Source organism: Danio rerio, chromosome 3, assembly GCF_052040795.2.
Source record: "Danio rerio strain M-AB ecotype USA chromosome 3, GRCz13ab, whole genome shotgun sequence".
Lineage (NCBI taxonomy): Eukaryota > Metazoa > Chordata > Actinopteri > Cypriniformes > Danionidae > Danio > Danio rerio.
The window spans coordinates 49,012,983-49,034,924 of NC_141023.1; the positions used below are offsets into that span (position 1 = coordinate 49,012,983).

Here is a 21,942-nt window from a genome sequence, read left to right on the forward strand (position 1 = left end):
GTGGTTCACAATTCCAGTCCTTTGGCCACCTCGCCCTGCACATAGACCCTTTTCACATTTCCGGGTTTTTAAGCAGCAGAAGTCGTCATAGTTGAGTAAACTTGGAGAATGGGAGAAAACAACAATATATATATATATATATATATATATATATATATATATATATATATATATATATATATATATATATATATATATATTTACAATCCTGTTTGTTAAATTGATAAAAGAAGAACGCCACAATGGTATTATCAAGACTAAGAAAAAGGAAAAAGATTGTGTGAGACTGATGCCGGCAACCAGGGGAGAGAACAACATGATAAATTTACTAAATTTACATAAATTTACTCTCAGTCCCATAGATGCTGCATTAGAAACACTTTACATAAGCAGTGATTTTTTTTTTCTTTTTTTTTTTTTACAAGAGAGGTTTACCATTTCTAAAGGTTGAAATTAAACTGAAGTTTTCTCGCTGATGTCAGAAGTCTAAAGTATTCATTTATTAGCCTGCAACATGTACTAATTACTGGTAGCAAGAAATAAATTTGTTCCAATGGTATACTAGCTGACAAAAGTATTTCTGTTTATCCCAGTTGTAAGAGCAACAAATAATAACTTGACTTCTAGTTGATCATTTGGAAAAGTGGCAGAAGGTAGATTTTTCCGATTAATAATCTATTGAACTGCATCACAAAAACTGCAGAACACCTAGTGGAACCCACATGGACTCAAGATTCTGATAGAAATCAGTCAAGTTTGGTGTGGAAAAAATCATGGTTTGGGGTTGCATCAGTATGGGGGCATGCGAAAGATCTACAGAGTGGATGACAACATCAACAGCCTGAGGTATCAGGACATTTGTGCTGCCCATTACATAACAAATTCTTTAGCAGGATAGCGCACCTCCTCATTCTTCAGCCTCCACATCAAAGTTCCTGAAAGCAAAAAAGGTTGAAGTGCTCCTGGATTGGCCAGCCCAGTCACCAGATATAAACATTATTGAGCATGTCTGGGGTAGGATAAAAAAAAAAGGAGGCATAGAAGGGGAATCCAAATGATCGCTATGAACTCTGGGAGTCCTACAAGATTTTTTTTTTTGCTCCAGATGATTAGTTATTTGATGATGAATAGTAGAAAGTTATTAGTAGAAAGTTATTTTGCAGTAGAAGGTATCATAGCAGAGATAAGTGACAAGTGACAAGACTTTAGTCTAAGTAAAGTCAGACCTTACTGTCCTAATTAAACAATTAAATCAATTCATGATCAAAATTTATTGCAATAAAATAAGCATAATTCAGAGGCCTTTGCCTTTCATATAAGCCACTTATGATACCAAATGATCAACTACAAGTCAAGTTATTATTTGTTGTTCCAAAAACTTAAAATAACCTAACTGTTGTCAGGTAATGTACATTCAATTTTGAAAGCATGAAATCAAATTCCAGATTTAATCACAAGACTCCAGCATCTGACCTTTAAAAAAAAACACAAATCATTTCCAGCACTCATTTCAGTAGTCACTTGTTTGACGTCAAAATGCCACACACAATGCAATGACAGCAGATGAAGATGTGTGGCCTGATATTATCCTTTTAATCTTTTAATGCCTCGATTCTGGTGAGCAACTGGCTTTGTTGTTTAACAGCCTTTGTCAGATTTAATTTCCTGATTTGCAAAGAATGACCTTAGTGCCAAATATGTGTATGCTTCATAAATGGAGCACCATGACGTTTATGTGAATCTCTAGGGACACTTATTTATAGGTAGTTTTTACAATGATGAAGATGGTTGTACATAAATGTGACTTGGTTAATGAGAATATTTGTATATTGTTGCAAGGTGATGTAAGAACATTAGAAATACTGGAAATGAATCAGCATTAGAGAATAATGATGGCAGTCTTGAAAGTAGTGTTATGAATCGGAGTAATAACTTAGTCTAGTCATGAATTGATGCAAAATAACAGCAACGACCCATTTTGTGTTTCAAACAAGATGCTGATGTATAATAAAGCCATTAAAAAAAAAACTATTACTTGCATTATTTCTTTTTTTATTTATACCACATAATCCTATAAGGAATCTACTAGCAAATGTTATTAAGTCACATAAATGATTTTAACTGCAGTGTTTTAAAAGTCAAATCCAAATTAGATTCACATTCAAATGTCTGTACAGTGATTCAAATAAATGTTGTGTTCACCAGTGTTTGCTGCTACATACTCTTCTTATTAAAACTAAAACAAGTTTAACTAATACTCCAAGATTTCACTGATATCTCTAAAGACCTCACAGTTTTATAGAGTGTTTAGTTAGGACCTGAGAGTGTCCAGAATCCATCCTTTTAATATTTGGCATAAGCAGTGCATTGGGTGTTACAGTGTTCAACTCTGCTATGTGCAAACTTTGTGTTTGTCGTTGAATAATCTGCGTAACGTGTAGACCTGTGTGAGGGCCACACTGATCATCACCAGCAGACTGGCGCAGGACCAGAAGGAGACGCGCCAAAGGTTATCCTCCAGCAGGTATCGGTCACGAGCCTCGAACGCCCGCAGTGTCGTCTGAAGCTGACGGCTTCGCTCCAGGCTCTTGTGCACTGCGTCCATCGAGTCCTGTGTGAGGACAGAAGAACATCAATGCAGCTATATTTATTTATTGCCACATCAGCAACTTATGGCTATTTAGTGGCAAAATGGATATACAAAAAATTAAAATTACATGATTAAAAAAAATTCGTATTACAATAAAAAAAAAGTTACTTGACAAACTAGACAAATATATAAAACATAAATAGATCAAATACACACAAAAATATATTCAAAGTTAAATATGATTTTTCAGTTCATTCATTCATTCATTCCTTCATTCATTTTCTTGTCGGCTTAGTCCCTTTATTAATCCGGGGTCGCCACAGAGGAATAAACCGCCAACTAATCCAGCAAGTTTTTACACAGTGGATGACCTTCCAGCCGCAACCCATCTCTGGGAAACATCCACACAAACATTCACACACACACACACACACACACACACACACACACACACACACACACACACACACACACACACACACACACACACACACACACACACACACGCACACACACACAACGGACAATTTAGCCTACCCAATTCATGCATGTCTACCCAATTCCGCATGTCTTTGGACTGTGGGGGAAACCGGAGCACCCGGAGGAAACCCACGCGAAGGCAGGGAGAACATGCAAACTCCACACAGAAACGCCAACTGAGCCGAGGTTCGAACCAGCGACCCAGCAACCTTCTTGCTGTGAGGCGACAGCACTACCTACTGCGCCACTGCCTCGCCCTTTTTTTCAGTTCAATTTTTGATAAATAATTTTAAATCCTTCCTTTTTAAAAATCAAAGTACTCTGCTTAAAACATTTTGTCTAATGGTATTAAAACTTCCACATTCCAACAAAATATGTTTTATGGTAAGAACAGCCTGGCAATAATTACATTAAGGCGATGCTTTGTTGTTCAGTAAATATAAATGTGTCAGCCTAGAATGTCCAATTTGACATATAGTATAGACAGTCTGATCTCAAATGCCTATAGATGCCTGGTCTCAAAATAATAGATTGCTAGATGTCTTTCATTTATTTTCTTGTTAATTTCATGTAGTTTATTAATCATGCAGTTGTCCCATTCTCTTTGCCATGTTTCATCTATGTACAAATTAATTGTGGGTATCAATTCCTCAGGAAGAATTAAACATTCTGTCACATTCAAGGAGATAAGCCTTTTTATTCAATGCAGCTTCAATAAACAATTATACATCTTTATAGTTTGGTTAAGGGTCGCTGGTTTGGCAATTCTGTGTGGAGTTTGCATGTTCTCCCCATGTTTGCGTGGGTTTCTTGCAGGTGCTCACTATAGGTGAATTGAACTAATTGGGCTGTAGTGTCTGTGAATGACGCAGTGTATGGGTGTTTCCCAGAACTGGGTTGCAGCTGAAAAGGGCATCTGCTGCATAAAAACATATGCTGGAATAGTTGGTGCTAACACTTTATTTTATAGCCCATTTGAGTATTAGTAGACTGTCTGCTTAATATCTGTTGTTACTGCTCCTTTAACAGACATTTAACTGACTATAAGAAGCTTTGCAAGTACATGTCAACTTACACTAACTCCAACTTAACAGTCTACTTACAATCTAATGAGAATTAGTTGACATGTAGATGCAATGTAACTTATATTTAACAAACAAACCATCAAAGTGTGACCTATTTGGTGGTTTATCCCACTGTGGCGACCTCTGAAATAGAGACTAAGCTAAAGGAAAATGAATAAATAAAGTGCAAACATTTAAAAAGAAATTCAACAAAAGCATGATTTTGTTATAACAATATAAACTTCCAAGGTTAAGTGGAGTATCTACATAAAACACAAAAAAAATCTACTGTAAATGTTTTGACACCAGCTTGGGTGTTGTAGATACTACAAATTTGACAATTGTTGATGTTGTTGTTTTTTTTTTATTTATTATTTATTTATTTATTTAATTATTTATTTATCTATTTTTCCTGAAGTGTGATAATGTCACAAGAGAGAACAGATGTTAAAATCAGGGGTTCTCAAACTTTCAGCCCAAAAGCCCCAAAATAATTCAAGTGACTCATGACCCCCATTATGCTCTGAGGTGGTTATAAACACAAATACTACACACAACAGTGCACACACACAACAATAAGAACTATATGAACACAGCTATTACAAAAAAATAAAATAAAGTGCAATAGCCTAATAACCATATTATTTTATAGTCATTATTCATTTGTTTAATTTGATATTAACCTCACTTTATGAGAATGGTGGGCACAAAGTTTATAGCATAACACCATTCTTGGTTTAATTTTGGAGACCGCCACTTGGAGATCATCCTATATGTTTAGTCGTGGCCTTTATTTATAATGTATGTGGTTAATGTTAAGGTATCAAAGTTTAACATTGTGCTGTAAAATAAAAAAATTAAAAATAATAATAAAAATAAATAAATATAAATATATATATATATATATATATATATATATATATATATATATATATATATATATATATATATATATATATATACACATTAATTCATTCTCTTTTTGGCTTAGTCTCTTTATTAATCGGTGATCGCCACAGCAGAATGAACCACCAACTTATACAGCAGATGCCCTTCCAGCTACAACCCATTACTGGGAATCATCCATACACTCTCATTTACACACATACACTATGGATAATTTAGCCTACCCAATTCACCTGTACCGCATGTCTTTGGACTGTGGGGGAAACAAGAGAATCTGGAGGAAACCCACACGAACACTGGGAGAACATGCAACCTACACACAGAAATGCCAACTGACCCAGTTTGAACCAGTAGCTTTCTTGCTGTGAGACGACAGTGCTACTCACTGCACCACCGCTGTTAATAGTTATTAATAGTTTATTAACATATATGAGATTTTTTTAAAAATCACCAAGTGAACCCCCATCATTGTCTCGCAACCCCCCAGGGGGTCCCGACACACACTTTGGGAACCACAGAGTACAATGCTTATTTTAGGCTTTAACTCTTTAATTTTAGGCTTTGTTTATAGACTTTTAATTTTGACCAAATGTGTAGTTACTACTCTTTGCCTTTGTATGGCAGCATACAGTAGTGTTTATTATGATATATAAAACATTTCATATTCTGTTTCAGAGCTCTCTTGCAAAAGGAATTACATGAAGCAAGGTAAAAAAAAAAAAAAAAAAAAAAAAAGTAAATGTTATCATAATTGTTTACCCTGGAAGACAAACCCAGTCTTAATTTTACAGGAATATTTATAGAAATAGCCAACAATATATTGTGAGTCATAATGATTGATTTTTCTTATTATACTAAATTTCATTAGAATATTTAGTAAAGATTATGTAAAAGGATGACATTTTGTAAATCGTCTGCATAAATACAATAGACAACATTTGAAGAGGTTCAAAACCATCAAAGTTGTCCTAAAACTATTAAACACCCAATCTTTTCTTAGGAAAATTTTGACAACTTTTTTTGATCCAATCGTTGATTACTGTAAATCAATAGCGATACTCCAATCAAGGCTGCAGCAGATACAGAGTACTGATTCCTTGTCACGGTGACCGGCCGACATAGAGTACTGATTCTGGTGCTTTGAACTTTTTTTAATGCATAATGCACAGTTTAATTTTAAGTATGATAAGTGGAAATCTTTCCTCACCTAAGAGAATACATTAGGGATGCTGCATTGAAATGCAAACATATAAATCCAATACTTCATAATTAAAAGAAAATAGGCCTAAAAAAAATTGTTTAGAACATCATGAGATGTCTGCAGAAGTCGTTTGTCATGGAGACAAGTAGACATTGCACTGGGTCAGTCCCGCTTGACACCAAGATAGGTGATACACACACACACACACACACACACACACACACACACACACACACACACACACACACACACACACACACACACACACACACACACACACACACACACACACACACACACACACACACACACACACACACACACACACACACACACACACACACACACACACACACACACACACACACACACACACACACACACACACACACACACACACACACACACACACACACACACACACACACACACACACACACACACACACACACACACACACACACACACACACAACGGACAATTTAGCCTACCCAATTCATGCATGTCTACCCAATTCCGCATGTCTTTGGACTGTGGGGGAAACCGGAGCACCCGGAGGAAACCCACGCGAAGGCAGGGAGAACATGCAAACTCCACACAGAAACGCCAACTGAGCCGAGGTTCGAACCAGCGACCCAGCAACCTTCTTGCTGTGAGGCGACAGCACTACCTACTGCGCCACTGCCTCGCCCTTTTTTTCAGTTCAATTTTTGATAAATAATTTTAAATCCTTCCTTTTTAAAAATCAAAGTACTCTGCTTAAAACATTTTGTCTAATGGTATTAAAACTTCCACATTCCAACAAAATATGTTTTATGGTAAGAACAGCCTGGCAATAATTACATTAAGGCGATGCTTTGTTGTTCAGTAAATATAAATGTGTCAGCCTAGAATGTCCAATTTGACATATAGTATAGACAGTCTGATCTCAAATGCCTATAGATGCCTGGTCTCAAAATAATAGATTGCTAGATGTCTTTCATTTATTTTCTTGTTAATTTCATGTAGTTTATTAATCATGCAGTTGTCCCATTCTCTTTGCCATGTTTCATCTATGTACAAATTAATTGTGGGTATCAATTCCTCAGGAAGAATTAAACATTCTGTCACATTCAAGGAGATAAGCCTTTTTATTCAATGCAGCTTCAATAAACAATTATACATCTTTATAGTTTGGTTAAGGGTCGCTGGTTTGGCAATTCTGTGTGGAGTTTGCATGTTCTCCCCATGTTTGCGTGGGTTTCTTGCAGGTGCTCACTATAGGTGAATTGAACTAATTGGGCTGTAGTGTCTGTGAATGACGCAGTGTATGGGTGTTTCCCAGAACTGGGTTGCAGCTGAAAAGGGCATCTGCTGCATAAAAACATATGCTGGAATAGTTGGTGCTAACACTTTATTTTATAGCCCATTTGAGTATTAGTAGACTGTCTGCTTAATATCTGTTGTTACTGCTCCTTTAACAGACATTTAACTGACTATAAGAAGCTTTGCAAGTACATGTCAACTTACACTAACTCCAACTTAACAGTCTACTTACAATCTAATGAGAATTAGTTGACATGTAGATGCAATGTAACTTATATTTAACAAACAAACCATCAAAGTGTGACCTATTTGGTGGTTTATCCCACTGTGGCGACCTCTGAAATAGAGACTAAGCTAAAGGAAAATGAATAAATAAAGTGCAAACATTTAAAAAGAAATTCAACAAAAGCATGATTTTGTTATAACAATATAAACTTCCAAGGTTAAGTGGAGTATCTACATAAAACACAAAAAAAATCTACTGTAAATGTTTTGACACCAGCTTGGGTGTTGTAGATACTACAAATTTGACAATTGTTGATGTTGTTGTTTTTTTTTTATTTATTATTTATTTATTTATTTAATTATTTATTTATCTATTTTTCCTGAAGTGTGATAATGTCACAAGAGAGAACAGATGTTAAAATCAGGGGTTCTCAAACTTTCAGCCCAAAAGCCCCAAAATAATTCAAGTGACTCATGACCCCCATTATGCTCTGAGGTGGTTATAAACACAAATACTACACACAACAGTGCACACACACAACAATAAGAACTATATGAACACAGCTATTACAAAAAAATAAAATAAAGTGCAATAGCCTAATAACCATATTATTTTATAGTCATTATTCATTTGTTTAATTTGATATTAACCTCACTTTATGAGAATGGTGGGCACAAAGTTTATAGCATAACACCATTCTTGGTTTAATTTTGGAGACCGCCACTTGGAGATCATCCTATATGTTTAGTCGTGGCCTTTATTTATAATGTATGTGGTTAATGTTAAGGTATCAAAGTTTAACATTGTGCTGTAAAATAAAAAAATTAAAAATAATAATAAAAATAAATAAATATAAATATATATATATATATATATATATATATATATATATATATATATATATATATATATATATATATATATATATACACATTAATTCATTCTCTTTTTGGCTTAGTCTCTTTATTAATCGGTGATCGCCACAGCAGAATGAACCACCAACTTATACAGCAGATGCCCTTCCAGCTACAACCCATTACTGGGAATCATCCATACACTCTCATTTACACACATACACTATGGATAATTTAGCCTACCCAATTCACCTGTACCGCATGTCTTTGGACTGTGGGGGAAACAAGAGAATCTGGAGGAAACCCACACGAACACTGGGAGAACATGCAACCTACACACAGAAATGCCAACTGACCCAGTTTGAACCAGTAGCTTTCTTGCTGTGAGACGACAGTGCTACTCACTGCACCACCGCTGTTAATAGTTATTAATAGTTTATTAACATATATGAGATTTTTTTAAAAATCACCAAGTGAACCCCCATCATTGTCTCGCAACCCCCCAGGGGGTCCCGACACACACTTTGGGAACCACAGAGTACAATGCTTATTTTAGGCTTTAACTCTTTAATTTTAGGCTTTGTTTATAGACTTTTAATTTTGACCAAATGTGTAGTTACTACTCTTTGCCTTTGTATGGCAGCATACAGTAGTGTTTATTATGATATATAAAACATTTCATATTCTGTTTCAGAGCTCTCTTGCAAAAGGAATTACATGAAGCAAGGTAAAAAAAAAAAAAAAAAAAAAAAAAAGTAAATGTTATCATAATTGTTTACCCTGGAAGACAAACCCAGTCTTAATTTTACAGGAATATTTATAGAAATAGCCAACAATATATTGTGAGTCATAATGATTGATTTTTCTTATTATACTAAATTTCATTAGAATATTTAGTAAAGATTATGTAAAAGGATGACATTTTGTAAATCGTCTGCATAAATACAATAGACAACATTTGAAGAGGTTCAAAACCATCAAAGTTGTCCTAAAACTATTAAACACCCAATCTTTTCTTAGGAAAATTTTGACAACTTTTTTTGATCCAATCGTTGATTACTGTAAATCAATAGCGATACTCCAATCAAGGCTGCAGCAGATACAGAGTACTGATTCCTTGTCACGGTGACCGGCCGACATAGAGTACTGATTCTGGTGCTTTGAACTTTTTTTAATGCATAATGCACAGTTTAATTTTAAGTATGATAAGTGGAAATCTTTCCTCACCTAAGAGAATACATTAGGGATGCTGCATTGAAATGCAAACATATAAATCCAATACTTCATAATTAAAAGAAAATAGGCCTAAAAAAAATTGTTTAGAACATCATGAGATGTCTGCAGAAGTCGTTTGTCATGGAGACAAGTAGACATTGCACTGGGTCAGTCCCGCTTGACACCAAGATAGGTGATACACACACACACACACACACACACACACACACACACACACACACACACACACACACACACACACACACACACACACACACACACACACACACACACACACACACACACACACACACACACACACACACACACACACACACACACACACACACACACACACACACACACACACACACACACACACACACACACACACACACACACACACACACACACACACACACACACACACACACACACACACACACACACACACACACACACACACACACACACACACACACACACACACACACACACACACACACACACACACACACACACACACACACACACACACACACACACACACACACACACACACACACACACACACACACACACACACACACACACACACACACACACACACACACACACACACACACACACACACACACACACACACACACACACACACACACACACACACACACACACACACACACACACACACACACACACACACACACACACACACACACACACACACACACACACACACACACACACACACACACACACACACACACACACACACACACACACACACACACACACACACACACACACACACACACACACACACACACACACACACACACACACACACACACACACACACACACACACACACACACACACACACACACACACACACACACACACACACACACACACACACACACACACACACACACACACACACACACACACACACACACACACACACACACACACACACACACACACACACACACACACACACACACACACACACACACACACACACACACACACACACACACACACACACACACACACACACACACACACACACACACACACACACACACACACACACACACACACACACACACACACACACACACACACACACACACACACACACACACACACACACACACACACACACACACACACACACACACACACACACACACACACACACACACACACACACACACACACACACACACACACACACACACACACACACACACACACACACACACACACACACACACACACACACACACACACACACACACACACACACACACACACACACACACACACACACACACACACACACACACACACACACACACACACACACACACACACACACACACACACACACACACACACACACACACACACACACACACACACACACACACACACACACACACACACACACACACACACACACACACACACACACACACACACACACACACACACACACACACACACACACACACACACACACACACACACACACACACACACACACACACACACACACACACACACACACACACACACACACACACACACACACACACACACACACACACACACACACACACACACACACACACACACACACACACACACACACACACACACACACACACACACACACACACACACACACACACACACACACACACACACACACACACACACACACACACACACACACACACACACACACACACACACACACACACACACACACACACACACACACACACACACACACACACACACACACACACACACACACACACACACACACACACACACACACACACACACACACACACACACACACACACACACACACACACACACACACACACACACACACACACACACACACACACACACACACACACACACACACACACACACACACACACACGCGCGCACACACACACAACGGACAATTTAGCCTACCCAATTCATGCATGTCTACCCAATTCCGCATGTCTTTGGACTGTGGGGGAAACCGGAGCACCCGGAGGAAACCCACGCGAAGGCAGGGAGAACATGCAAACTCCACACAGAAACGCCAACTGAGCCGAGGTTCGAACCAGCGACCCAGCAACCTTCTTGCTGTGAGGCGACAGCACTACCTACTGCGCCACTGCCTCGCCCTTTTTTTCAGTTCAATTTTTGATAAATAATTTTAAATCCTTCCTTTTTAAAAATCAAAGTACTCTGCTTAAAACATTTTGTCTAATGGTATTAAAACTTCCACATTCCAACAAAATATGTTTTATGGTAAGAACAGCCTGGCAATAATTACATTAAGGCGATGCTTTGTTGTTCAGTAAATATAAATGTGTCAGCCTAGAATGTCCAATTTGACATATAGTATAGACAGTCTGATCTCAAATGCCTATAGATGCCTGGTCTCAAAATAATAGATTGCTAGATGTCTTTCATTTATTTTCTTGTTAATTTCATGTAGTTTATTAATCATGCAGTTGTCCCATTCTCTTTGCCATGTTTCATCTATGTACAAATTAATTGTGGGTATCAATTCCTCAGGAAGAATTAAACATTCTGTCACATTCAAGGAGATAAGCCTTTTTATTCAATGCAGCTTCAATAAACAATTATACATCTTTATAGTTTGGTTAAGGGTCGCTGGTTTGGCAATTCTGTGTGGAGTTTGCATGTTCTCCCCATGTTTGCGTGGGTTTCTTGCAGGTGCTCACTATAGGTGAATTGAACTAATTGGGCTGTAGTGTCTGTGAATGACGCAGTGTATGGGTGTTTCCCAGAACTGGGTTGCAGCTGAAAAGGGCATCTGCTGCATAAAAACATATGCTGGAATAGTTGGTGCTAACACTTTATTTTATAGCCCATTTGAGTATTAGTAGACTGTCTGCTTAATATCTGTTGTTACTGCTCCTTTAACAGACATTTAACTGACTATAAGAAGCTTTGCAAGTACATGTCAACTTACACTAACTCCAACTTAACAGTCTACTTACAATCTAATGAGAATTAGTTGACATGTAGATGCAATGTAACTTATATTTAACAAACAAACCATCAAAGTGTGACCTATTTGGTGGTTTATCCCACTGTGGCGACCTCTGAAATAGAGACTAAGCTAAAGGAAAATGAATAAATAAAGTGCAAACATTTAAAAAGAAATTCAACAAAAGCATGATTTTGTTATAACAATATAAACTTCCAAGGTTAAGTGGAGTATCTACATAAAACACAAAAAAAATCTACTGTAAATGTTTTGACACCAGCTTGGGTGTTGTAGATACTACAAATTTGACAATTGTTGATGTTGTTGTTTTTTTTTTATTTATTATTTATTTATTTATTTAATTATTTATTTATCTATTTTTCCTGAAGTGTGATAATGTCACAAGAGAGAACAGATGTTAAAATCAGGGGTTCTCAAACTTTCAGCCCAAAAGCCCCAAAATAATTCAAGTGACTCATGACCCCCATTATGCTCTGAGGTGGTTATAAACACAAATACTACACACAACAGTGCACACACACAACAATAAGAACTATATGAACACAGCTATTACAAAAAAATAAAATAAAGTGCAATAGCCTAATAACCATATTATTTTATAGTCATTATTCATTTGTTTAATTTGATATTAACCTCACTTTATGAGAATGGTGGGCACAAAGTTTATAGCATAACACCATTCTTGGTTTAATTTTGGAGACCGCCACTTGGAGATCATCCTATATGTTTAGTCGTGGCCTTTATTTATAATGTATGTGGTTAATGTTAAGGTATCAAAGTTTAACATTGTGCTGTAAAATAAAAAAATTAAAAATAATAATAAAAATAAATAAATATAAATATATATATATATATATATATATATATATATATATATATATATATATATATATATATATATATATATATATACACACATTAATTCATTCTCTTTTTGGCTTAGTCTCTTTATTAATCGGTGATCGCCACAGCAGAATGAACCACCAACTTATACAGCAGATGCCCTTCCAGCTACAACCCATTACTGGGAATCATCCATACACTCTCATTTACACACATACACTATGGATAATTTAGCCTACCCAATTCACCTGTACCGCATGTCTTTGGACTGTGGGGGAAACAAGAGAATCTGGAGGAAACCCACACGAACACTGGGAGAACATGCAACCTACACACAGAAATGCCAACTGACCCAGTTTGAACCAGTAGCTTTCTTGCTGTGAGACGACAGTGCTACTCACTGCACCACCGCTGTTAATAGTTATTAATAGTTTATTAACATATATGAGATTTTTTTAAAAATCACCAAGTGAACCCCCATCATTGTCTCGCAACCCCCCAGGGGGTCCCGACACACACTTTGGGAACCACAGAGTACAATGCTTATTTTAGGCTTTAACTCTTTAATTTTAGGCTTTGTTTATAGACTTTTAATTTTGACCAAATGTGTAGTTACTACTCTTTGCCTTTGTATGGCAGCATACAGTAGTGTTTATTATGATATATAAAACATTTCATATTCTGTTTCAGAGCTCTCTTGCAAAAGGAATTACATGAAGCAAGGTAAAAAAAAAAAAAAAAAAAAAAAAGTAAATGTTATCATAATTGTTTACCCTGGAAGACAAACCCAGTCTTAATTTTACAGGAATATTTATAGAAATAGCCAACAATATATTGTGAGTCATAATGATTGATTTTTCTTATTATACTAAATTTCATTAGAATATTTAGTAAAGATTATGTAAAAGGATGACATTTTGTAAATCGTCTGCATAAATACAATAGACAACATTTGAAGAGGTTCAAAACCATCAAAGTTGTCCTAAAACTATTAAACACCCAATCTTTTCTTAGGAAAATTTTGACAACTTTTTTTGATCCAATCGTTGATTACTGTAAATCAATAGCGATACTCCAATCAAGGCTGCAGCAGATACAGAGTACTGATTCCTTGTCACGGTGACCGGCCGACATAGAGTACTGATTCTGGTGCTTTGAACTTTTTTTAATGCATAATGCACAGTTTAATTTTAAGTATGATAAGTGGAAATCTTTCCTCACCTAAGAGAATACATTAGGGATGCTGCATTGAAATGCAAACATATAAATCCAATACTTCATAATTAAAAGAAAATAGGCCTAAAAAAAATTGTTTAGAACATCATGAGATGTCTGCAGAAGTCGTTTGTCATGGAGACAAGTAGACATTGCACTGGGTCAGTCCCGCTTGACACCAAGATAGGTGATACACACACACACACACACACACACACACACACACACACACACACACACACACACACACACACACACACACACACACACACACACACACACACTCACACTCACACACACACACACACACACACACACACACACACACACACACACACACACACACACACACACACACACACACACACACACACACACACACACACACACACACACACACACTCACACACACACACACACACACACACACACACACACACACACACACACACACAAATGAACGTTATGAAAACTAAAGTTTGTTTTACAGTTGGCGGTTCGCTTACTTTTATTTGGTACAATTGCATTCATATCAGAAGTGAACCTTACCCTAAATCACCGCTTTCAGGCAGACTTGGGTACAATTCGTGGGTGCGCATATGAGTTTAAAAGACATAGTTCACACAAGCTAAACGTACCGTACTCTGACGTAAAACAAACCCAGGTGCGAACCAAAAGTGCTAGTGTTAAAGCATCCTAATACAGGGCGTACTCACACTATGCTCTCCCAACCATGCTTACGCCCGTTTCCTGGATCGTTTGAGAAGTGTAAGTGCTCTAAATCGGGCTCAAGCACGATTCACTTGGCCGGCCCTGGGCCGGTTGGAAGAGGTGTGCCAGAGTGTGGTTCACCTGGGCTTTGGCGCAGCATGCTTGTGTGTGAGTTCAAAACGCGCCTGAGCCCAAAACTAAAGACGAGACGTGACTTTTAAGGTTCCATTTATATAGAGCTTCTTAAACTGAACAGCGCATCATCAATGACGCAAGCATGCCCAGGCCAAATGTAATGTGAGTGCGGGCCGTCAGGGAGACCGGAGGGGGGACAATTGTGCTTTGGCACCGTTTAAGGCAGCTGTACATAGTGTGAGTACACCCTTAGCATCTTTAATGATTATTGTAGGTGTGAAGTTGTGTAAATGCATATGTCACAGTAGCAGATATCATTAGTGAAAAGGATAGGCTGACATTATACAAATGTGATACATAGATATGCGCCATAATGAAACTTAAATAAAACTCATTTTAGCCATTCAGAAAAAACTAAGCAAGCTCACTTAAAAAGGAAGCTTTTCTAACTACCCTTGAGCTAAACAGAGTGTGACCCCAATATGGCATCACACTATACGCCTTTGTTTGTTGTGAATAGGCGCCCTCTAATGGCAACAGTGCCTTTAATCCTTATTAAAGAAAAAAATATATATATATTTTTTTTAATCAGGCACTTTGAGCTTTATAACTACAGACATTTTACATTCTTATAATAATAATAATAATATTAATAATAATAATAATAATAATAATAATAATAATAGTAATAATAATAATAATAAACATGCACCACTGCATGAAAGAGGATATCTGAAAAGCATGATGGGGCACTTTAAATCTCATAATCCACATGATCGATCTCCTGCATTAATAGATGTAAACAGAGGCAAATAAATGAAAAGACGTTTGACTATTGTTTACCCTGATATCCTCCAGTTTGTACTCCAGTGAGTCCTCAGGTTCAGCCAAAGCAGCCCAGTCTTCATCATCCTCATCCTCTCCTTCTGGTCCATCCATGATCACCTCCACATACACCATCTTCTCCGATATACGGCTGAAGCTGTTGTCAAAGCAGATCCGGTAGTCGCCCTCCTCAGTGGAGTCAACACTGATTTAAAACACACAGCAAGCTTACTACAATGCATTTAATGACTTTAAGAAAAACTAAAAATTAAAATGAAACTAATATAACCGTTTTGCTTCAGAGCTTCAGTGAATCAAATACATACATTTAACTGAATTACATCTAATATATTAATTCAACTTGTTCAAATGTTCAGTGTTTTGGGGGGATAATGAGTACAGCCGGCAGCTACCGTAGCTCTCAGCAATTCACATGGTCATGGTGTTAGAGATAACCGGGGTATACACTGACGCCCCATTATCTTGATGGGGACTCTATACTGCTCAGTGAGATGTTAAACCGAGGTCCTGACTCACTGTGGTCATTAAAAATCTGCCCACTGGCCTCTGTCCATCATGACCTCCCATCTAACCATCCCCATATCGTAACTGGCTTCATTACTCTCCTCTCCACCATCAGCTGGTGTGTGGTCTGGCGCATTATGGCTTCTATCGCGTCATCCATGTGCATGCTGCACACAAGTGGTGGATAAGGACACTTTTTATTGTACTATTTAACATCCATGTGCTAGCACAGGTGTCTATTAATATACATACAACTACAATTTTAATGAACTTTCAGCTTTTACATACAAACACCTATTTTACAAGAAAAGTGTCTTGTGAACACTTTTGGTGCCAGTTTCAGACTGCTGACAATGTTTTCCGACATAAACCACTAAAATGATCTGAAACAGCTTCACTTTATTATTTTATGTTCAGTCCATATAAATAAAAAAAAATTAAAAAAAAAAACTAATAATTTAACTTAATTCCTTCATGTTGTCCCAACACAAATCGATTGTGTGGAACCCAGCATTTTTTACAGTGTGGATTGCTGGACGTGGTCATGGATTCACAATTGTATAACCCAGGGGTGTCCCAAACTCGGTCCTGGAGGGCCGGTGTCCTACATATTTTAGTTCCAACCCTAATTAGACACACCTGAACCATCTAATGAAGCTTTTTCTAGGTATACTAGACTTCCAGGCAGGTGTGTTGGAGGAAGCCGGAGCTAAACTATGCAGGACACCGGCCCTCCAGGACCAAGTTTGGACACCCCTGGTATAAACCATAATAGGGGCGAATAAATGAAGAAGAAATATTTATTTTCCCCATGGTTTTATTATTACTTATTATTATTTAAGATACAGATTAGAACAATGTACATCTCACCATTTAAAGGGCTGACCCCCACACATCTTCTTTTGACATCCTTCAGTGGGTCAAGCATTAATTATGTGGGTCAAACCTCCCTTTTAAATTGTGCCCTGGTTATAAGCACACATAATTTGCTAAATAAATCAGAATTCAAAATTGCAGGATATGAACTAAGAGTTCGAAGATAAAAGTATGGTGGCCGAGAGAGCTTCACGCTCTGCAATTTAAAAAAAAAAAGCACATGCAAGTTGGCGTAGTGGTTAGTGCGTCGCCACATGCACTCGCGGCAACTCGAGTTCGATTCCACTTCGCGTTCCTTCACCTCTCTTTGCTACCAATGCATTCATGTCAATTCTTTCTACTTTCCAATCCAAATAAAGGTGAAAACCCCCAAAGAAATAATTATAAAAAGAGAAAGCACAGTACATGTGTTGCAAATTGGTCACAACACAAACAACTGAAGAAACGCGCAGCAAATTGGTCACAACACTTGCTGACATTAACTACCTAGCATCAGTTTCTGCGAAGATGGAACTGTTTTCTGTGAAGTCAGTTTTCAGTTCACTGTCAGTCATGCATCCAGCATGCAAACTTGCAGCAGAAGACATGCAAATACAGTGGATTATGATGGTCCGAAACTCACGGGTATGCAAATGAGTAAACGTGTAAAGGTTCAGCTCTGTGGGACCTGAAACTCACGTGTGGATGCCGTCAGATTTTCTGAAGTCTGAGACCAGTCTGTACCCCCGGGGGGAGATCAGAGTGAAGCCCACGTCCAGTCCTGAGCCTGCGATCACCTGCACACATACACAGATTGCACTGTTTCACAACAATGTTTATTTCTGTGAAGTGACCTGCACATCCAACTGAACATTTAGTGTTATAAACCATAAACATGTTCTACTGTATGTGAAACTGTCAGCTATTCAAAGAATTTCAATAATTTTTGTCTCTACATTTTTATGCAAGTGACTTACAGTAGGGTGATTAAATGAGATAAACTTTTAAAGAAATAGTTCCCATAAAAAATACTCGTTAAAAAAAGATGAGCATAAAATGGAGACACTTTCAACAAACAAATTCCTGAATATGTGCATTAAACATGTCCTGTGATTTTTGTTATAAGAGATCATGTGATGATAAAAATGTGTATTTGAATTGACAAAATAGCAGCTGAGCACACTGTAAAACATCTTAAATGTTGTTTTGGTCATTCTAAAATGCCTTAATCATTTAAGTATTAGTGTCATTATATTATTAATGACCTCCAGAATCAAGAGTATCTGTGCTCCGCTTCTGATGCCTCAAACACCACTGCACATTCATTGCGATTCAGGATTGCCTTCTGAGGCGCAAGTCATTTCATAAGTTCACACTTAGCTGATGATTGATTATAAGCATGTTTGGCATGCTGTCCCAGGAGAGAGCCCTGGGCTCCCTCCCGTTTGCAGAGAGTGGAGCTCTGAGCTCAGGTAGGTCTCGAGAACTCCCCCCTTTTTTTTTTTTTTTAAAAAGCTGATGACAGAAAAATGATTGCCATGAAAAGAATTGCGATATGAGAGTTTTACTGTAGTGCTAAATTTAGATTGATCAATTAACTTGTAATGCACGTTTTTGGAATGTGGGAGGAAACCAGAGAACCCGTGGGAAACCCATGCGAGCCCGGGAAGAACATGTAAACTTGCCTGCCTGAAAACCGGCCTGTTAATGGACTAGAACCGGTGACGTTCTTGCTGTGAGGCAACAGTGTTAATCACTGGGCCACCGTGCCGTCCTATGAAGAGTAAGGTGGAGGAGTAGGGGTGGAAGGGGGAGATTCTTCAAATCAAAGATGACTGTAGTGAGAAACCCTGGCTCTATATAGTGGGTAAGGAATCGTCTGATTGGTGGATCATGCATAGTTAATGCAGAACCAGTCATGTTCAATCAATCACAAGGTCCTCTCGAAATTACTTTATAATAAACTTAAGTCATGAAATTAAGAAAATATTTATGCAGCTTCTCCTATTGCAGCAAATTCCGTCTTTACTGTTGATATTTGGCGCCAGTTAATCAAGAAGTGACGATTTTGTTTTGATTGACTCGTTGCATGGAGATGCTGCTTTATTCGCAAATCTTTTATGCATTAATCCAGGTTTGCATATAAAGTTAATTCACATTTTTAGATAGAAGCATAGCAAAGGATAAATAAAAATAAAATACATAAATACATTAAAAACAACAACAACACAAAATAATTTTGCATAAGAAATTGTTCTTGTGGTTTGAAATGATTTCGAAGATTATTTTTGAGAATAGTGTAAATTTTATAAAATGTGGTGTAACTATACAGGAAAAAAAAAACATTCTTTTATAGTTTACAGCGATCTTTTATATACATAACTTTTTCGCAAATATAAATCAAGTGCGGGCGTCATGGTGGCTCAGTGATTAGCACAGTCAGCTCACAGCAAGAAGTTAGCTGAAAATCCGAAAACTAAAATATATTAATTTGTGTTCTCAAGATGAATGAAGGTAAGACATTTGGACATGCAGGTGAGTGACATAACTTGACTGGAAATGTTAAGAACAAATGGGAATAATTGACTTTCGTCAGTTGGTGAAGTTTGTTCCTCGCCTTAAAATGTCTGACATATTAGTACAACTCAAAAACAGACGAATTTCATTTTCAGCAGTGATAAAAATGTGAAACTTGTTCAGTGGCATCATGAAAACACTGTACTACGTCCTCTTTTCCCCAAATTCAAATGACAGGCCTCCTATCAACCACCAGCTGATAAAGCAGCTCAATGGAAAAGCCTGTTTGTCATTACTGGAGATAAAATGTGACAAGCAACAACTATGCAGCACTAGAGACGTTGTGATCCTGCCGGCAGATGGACTGAGCTTTGACTGGGGTCAACTGTCCCGCAGCTGTGCCTGTTTTTAGCGTAAAGCAGGACGGCTCCACAAACACACCCCAGACACGTGGCACAGCTATAGTGAAGTTGGATGATGACTTGAGTTACTGACTTCTGTCTGTGTGTGTGTGTGTTGCTACAACTGAACGACGATTGCTAAAGTCCTGCCACTGACTTGTCAATATTATTGAACATCCCACCAGAACTGTAGAAAAAAAACACAATCATGAAACCAAATCCAAACACACAAGTCATTTATGATATGTGAACAGACAAGAGAGTCATGCAGCGATCTTTACTGAAGTCATGCTGACATGAGCTTCAAACAAATGCACTTTGACCAAAACATGTGCCAGCTGAATGCGAAAGGAAAGTCCTGCGTCTTCCTGGTCATTATACCTTCAGGGAAACCTGCAATATAATTCTTAAAAGTTAAACAATAAATGTATGCCAAAACAACCAAACTAAGAGTGGCCTCTTTTAAATACTTCAAAAATGTATATAGTAGCCTAGTGTTTTTTTTTTTTTTTTTTTTAATAACAAATATGCAAAATGATAAACATGAAACATCAAAACAAGCACCTGCTTATCTGTTTTGTTTATGTTTCACAAACCATTTTAAGCATGTTTTTATTTGAACCTGAAGTCTAATAAAATATTTAGTTAAAGTTTGTATTGACCTGGTACTCCACTTCCATGCTGCTGTTCTTGGTGGCCGTCTGGAAGAAGCACTCGGTTGCTCCAGCAGGCAGAAGGAAGGTGAACTCGGTGTCTTTATTCTGTCCGAAAGTGAATCCCAAATCCAGACAGAGCGTCAGGAAGGATAGAAAACAAACCGCGAGACGCGTCTCGTCCATGACTTTTGCTCTTCCTAACACACTTAAGCAGCTGTATCAAACAGGCAGTGTGCACTGCAAGCGACGCGACCTCACCAGGACTCTATCATTGCCAAACTTCACCGCGAGCGCATTGTCTGGACTCCCGTGAACCTACATGACAAACAGCCGCGCGTGAAGTTTGATAGCTTC

The 21,942-nt window shown here is 37.7% G+C and overlaps 1 protein-coding gene across 1 annotated transcript; it reads right to left on the reverse strand.

Annotated features, from left to right (window-relative positions):
• Window positions 1-2,035: 2,035 nt before the first annotated feature.
• Window positions 2,036-21,898, reverse strand: tmed1a (transmembrane p24 trafficking protein 1a). The gene is made up of 4 exons (NM_001003487.1): window positions 21,595-21,898; window positions 18,714-18,811; window positions 16,653-16,839; window positions 2,036-2,611 (listed from the first exon to the last, which is right to left on the reverse strand). Exons 1-4 carry the CDS (start codon window positions 21,769-21,771, stop codon window positions 2,393-2,395), a joined length of 681 nt encoding a protein of 226 aa, NP_001003487.1. The 5' UTR covers window positions 21,772-21,898; the 3' UTR covers window positions 2,036-2,392.
• Window positions 21,899-21,942: the final 44 nt, after the last annotated feature.

Excerpts from the sequence above, each read along its gene's own strand:
- tmed1a (NM_001003487.1), bottom strand. The coding sequence starts at position 21,771 with ATGGACGAGACGCGTCTCGCGGTTTGTTTTCTATCCTTCCTGACGCTC. Across the intron at positions 16,840-18,713 it reads AAATCTGACGGCATCCACAC|TGTTGACTCCACTGAGGAGG; the intron begins GTGAGTTTCAGG and ends GTTTTAAATCAG. Across the intron at positions 2,612-16,652 it reads ACAAACTGGAGGATATCAGG|GACTCGATGGACGCAGTGCA; the intron begins GTAAACAATAGT and ends GTCCTCACACAG.